Raw genomic sequence first — 4,550 nt, 5'->3', positions numbered from 1 at the left:
AAAATATCATCCTGTGTGAGGTAACCCAGACATAAAAGAACACACATGGTATGTACTCACTGATAAATGGATATTAGCCCAAAAGCTCAGAATACCCACGATTCAACCCACAAACCATATGGAGCTTAAGAAGAAAGAAGAACAAAGTATGGATGCTTCAATCCTACATAGAGGAGGGAACAAAATAATCACAGGAAGTAGAGGGAGGGTGGGCCTGGGAGGGAGAGAGGAGGGAGAGGGGAAAGGTGGGGCAGGATCAGGTATGGGAAGAGACAGTAGAGAAGGACAGAGGGGTCAGTAAATTGAATAGAAATAAGTAGCAGTGGGGGATGGGGAACTGGTGGTAGCCACTAGAAAGTCCCAGATGCCAGGAAAGCAAGAGGTTCCCAGGACCCCACAGGGATGGCATTAGCTGAAATACCCAACAACAGGGAGATAGAACCTGTAGAGACCACCTCCAGTAGATAGACAGTGCTGTGATCATAAAAAGAGAAAGAGCTATAAGAATATGCTCTGGCGAGGTATGGGGGAAAGAGATGCTTCAGCAGGCCCATGCTAAGGCATTCCTTCCCCCTGAGGGACCAGACATACACCAGTATAGTATAGAATAGAGTTAATTCAGGGCATAGGGAGGGGAATTAAGAGAGTAGCAGAGGCAGAGAAAGGCAGAGAGAAGGAAAGAGTAGAGAAGTAGAGTCCGGCCATGACCATGTGGAGATGGGGGGGGGGAAGGAATGGGGAGAGATGGGGAGCAAGGGAGCAAGAGGCAAGGGAGAGAAGCAGGAGTAAGAGAGAGAGAGAGAGAGAGAGAGAGAGAGAGAGAGAGAGAGAGAGAGAGAGAGAGAGGGAGGGAGGGAGGGAGGGAGGAGGGGGCAAGCAGCCCCTTTTATAGTGCCAGGCCAACCTGGCGATTGCCAGGTAACTGTGGGGGTGGAGTCTAGACAGAATACCAAGAGACAGGGATCCCAGTTGAGGGATAGAGCCTCCCTCCCATCTCAAAATTTTTAACCCAGAATTGTTCTTGTTCAGAGCAAAGACAGAGACAAAAAAAATGGAACATAGACTAAAGGAAAGGCCATCCAGAGACTACCCGACCTGGGAATCCATCCCATATACAGTCACCAAATACAGACACAATTGTGGATGCCAAGAAGTGCTTGCTGTCAGGAGCCTGATATAGCCATATCCTGAGAGATTCTGCCACAGCCTGACAAATACAGAGATAGATGCTTGCAGCCAACCATCAGACTGAGCCTGGGGACCCCAGTGGAAGAGCTAAAGGAAGGACTGAAGGAACTGAAGGAGACTGCAACCCCATAGGAAGAACTATATCAACTAGCAAGACCACACAAAGTTCCCAGGGACTAAACCACCAACCAAAGACTATTTATGGAGGATCCATGGCTCCAGATACATATGTAGCAGACAATGGCCTTATCTGTCATCAGTGAGAGGGGACGCCATTGGTCCTGTGAAGGTTTGATGCCCCAGCACAGGGGGTGCTAGAGCTGTGAGGTAGGAGTAGGTGAGTGGGTGGAGGAGCACCACCATAGAGGCAAATGAGAGGGGGCAGAGGGGGGGATGGGATGGGGTTTTCTGATGATTTCATATCATTTAAAATGTAAAGGAATAAAATAATTAATAAATATATATTAATTTTATATAGCATATAAATATATATTTATAAGTTGTTTATTATTATATCATATATTATATATCATCTATTACGAATTATATCTTTTAAATTTTGATTTCATGTTTTATTTATTCACTTTACATCCTACTCACTGCCCCGCTCATCCTCTCCCACAATCCTTCCCTCACCCTCCATTCCCCCCATCCCCTTCTCCCCTGAGCAGGTGAGATCACCCCCCATATCCTCCCACCCTGGCTCATCAGGTCTCTAAGAGGCTAGGTGCTTCCCACTGAGGCCAGACAAGGCAGCCCAGCTAGAAGGACATATCCCATGCACAAGCAACAGCTTTTAGGATAGCCCCCGCTCCAGTTGTTTGGGACCCACATATTAATCACACCAATTCTATAAAATTGTCTGCTTCTTTATATTTTCCGAAAAGAAGAATTAAATGACATGAGATGTAAACCAGATACCATGGTACACAGCTGTAATCCCAGCACTTAAGAGATGAAGGCAAGAGAATTAGAAGCTCAAGGGCAGATGTGGTACAGCAGACATTGGAGGGAGAAGGAAAGGATGGGAAAAGGGAGGAAGGGGAAGAGAGGGGCAGGGATAGTAAGCGAGACAGAAACACAGAGACAGACAGATTGATTAAAGAAGGAACCAGGATTTTATACATGCTCTAATGTCATCACTACTCTTAAGGTGATGAAAGGTTCAGCTTTAATATTAAATAAATGGTGTTGTGTGTATGCTTTAGAAAAAAATCAGGTGAGACCATGCCATACTTGCCTCAAATTTCACAGAATATGTGTAGATCACATTTAAATTCTCTGTAACTTCTTCAGGAATTTCCATAGGGGGCTCGTTGCAAGTCAGGTGGTCTTCATCTAAATGTTTATAGCTAATAAAAGAGAAAAATTGCTGGGGGGATTTTGTACATGAAACTTATATAAAATTTTCAATTCATGGTTATTCATTCACATAATAGCAATCTAGGAAAACTGAGATTTCTCTAATGTTCCTTATTTAAAACTCTTTTTAAACTCACTATCTTTTTGCCTCCACCTCTTGACTTTAAATGTTTGGATTACATAACTGAATATCATATCCATCTATAGTTTTTTATTATTTAAAATACCCTAGTTTCTAAATGTTACCAGCACTCAAATGGAACTCTATATACTACCTAAAACTTTATACTTAAAAACATTCCTTTTGTTTATGAATAGAACGAAAATAAATTTTACCAAAGAATTTTTTTCTTCTTTTGCCTCACAGTTCTTCAATACAGTATCTTGTAACTTTAACTGTCGGTTAGAATATTAAGTACATGAAGAAGAAACTGTATTTGTAAGCACCAGGTATATAAGAACCTAGTATATAGAAACCACCAAACTTAGCAATGAAAGATATTGCTTATATATATTACTAATGGCAGTGTAAATTAGTTTAGCCATTATGAAAAAGTGAATAGAGGTTCCTATATGATTCATCCACCTAACTTCTCGGTATATCAACTGGAAATGGATGGATAATTCGTTAGACATGGACTAGGGCTCAAGATACAATGACACATCTCTGATTGGTCGGCCTCTTTAAAACTAGGTCTCCAGGATCTTCCTACATATGTCCAGTACTCAATCGTTCTTGAGGCTGCTTATTCAGCTGTGAAGAGCCCTGGTTATTAACAGATACTGCCGGATACTTTCCTAAAAGAATCTACTGATACTAAAGCTTCCCTCTTGAGAAAAACAAATCAAAATAGATTTGTATTAACCCCTTTATACTAAAACAGCAACTAAATGAAGAATTAGAACACTCTCAATCAATTTATTCCTTCTACTTCTTCCTCACATTGTGTGATGCTCAGATACTTAGACAGATTACACAGATTACAAAATGTACTATGTAATATAATATCACATAGGGATCTTAAAAGGAAAAATTATCACTGGGCAGTGGTAGCACACTCCTTTAATCCCAGCACATGGGAGGCAGAGGCAGGCAGATTTTTGAGTTTGAGGCCAGCCTGGTCTACAGAGTAAGTTCCAGGACAGCCAGGGTTACACAGAGAAACCGTGTCTTGAAAAACCAAAAAACAAACAAACAAAGTAAAAATTATCAAATTAGGAATCTCCATTTTAAACCCATTTTTAAATCATTACAAGTACTTAAAAAGAAACTCTATTCTTACCTTTTGGGATCGACTCTGGAAATAATCAGCTTTGCAACCTTGACGGCTGCATCACTTTCTATGTGATATGTAATAGTAATGTCAAGGTGGTTGAAGAGGTACAAACTACTATTTTTGTTGAATTCAGGCTATAAAAAAGAGAAAAGAAATTTTAAACTTTAAATTTTTCCTAGAAACTACAAGATACAAAACCTGATGATGGAATAAAAAATTGGATACACTAATCCCTTTTTTTTTAATGTACCATGGACATGGAAAGATAACTCATCAATTAAGAGCACTTGGTCTTGCAGAGGAATCCAGCACTGACATGGTGTTTTACAACCTACTCTAACTCCACTTCCAGGGGACCTGATGCCCTTTTCTGACCTTTACAAGCATCAGACATACATACAGCACACATACATACACACAGGCAAAACACAAATACGCCTAAATCTCCTAAGCATATGAAGGTTAACTATGTTTCTATAAGCTTAAAACCACAACCACCAAAACCAAGAATAATTGGCCTAATTAATTAAAATATCAGTCAACTCTATAATAAATAGTTTTTAAAGAAACACTATTGTAAAACTGTAATATTTATAGATATGTCATTTTTTAAGTTTTTAACCACATAAGGATACAAGCTAACTATAGAGCAATTGTGATAAAAACTGCGTGGTACTGGTATAGCGACAGACAAGTAGACCAATGGAATAGATTTGAAGACCC

General features: G+C 40.1%; 1 protein-coding gene across 1 annotated transcript in view; it reads right to left on the bottom strand.

Moving 5' to 3' along the window:
- The window catches only part of LOC110287160 (transmembrane 9 superfamily member 2-like), an 82,950-nt gene that overhangs the window by 64,897 nt on the left and 13,503 nt on the right, over positions 1-4,550 (bottom strand). Inside the window, exons 6-7 of the mRNA XM_021153808.1 lie at positions 3,834-3,961; positions 2,429-2,540 (exon numbers count right to left, since the gene is read on the bottom strand). Of these exons, the coding sequence (XP_021009467.1) occupies positions 2,429-2,540; positions 3,834-3,961 (240 nt within the window). The remainder of the gene's footprint in view (positions 1-2,428; positions 2,541-3,833; positions 3,962-4,550) is intronic.

The sequence above is a fragment of the Mus caroli genome, chromosome X (genome assembly GCF_900094665.2).
Source record: "Mus caroli chromosome X, CAROLI_EIJ_v1.1, whole genome shotgun sequence".
Taxonomy (NCBI): domain Eukaryota; kingdom Metazoa; phylum Chordata; class Mammalia; order Rodentia; family Muridae; genus Mus; species Mus caroli.
The sequence above is the reverse complement of the archived record's forward strand: the minus strand, read 5'-3'. Positions and strand labels throughout refer to the sequence as shown.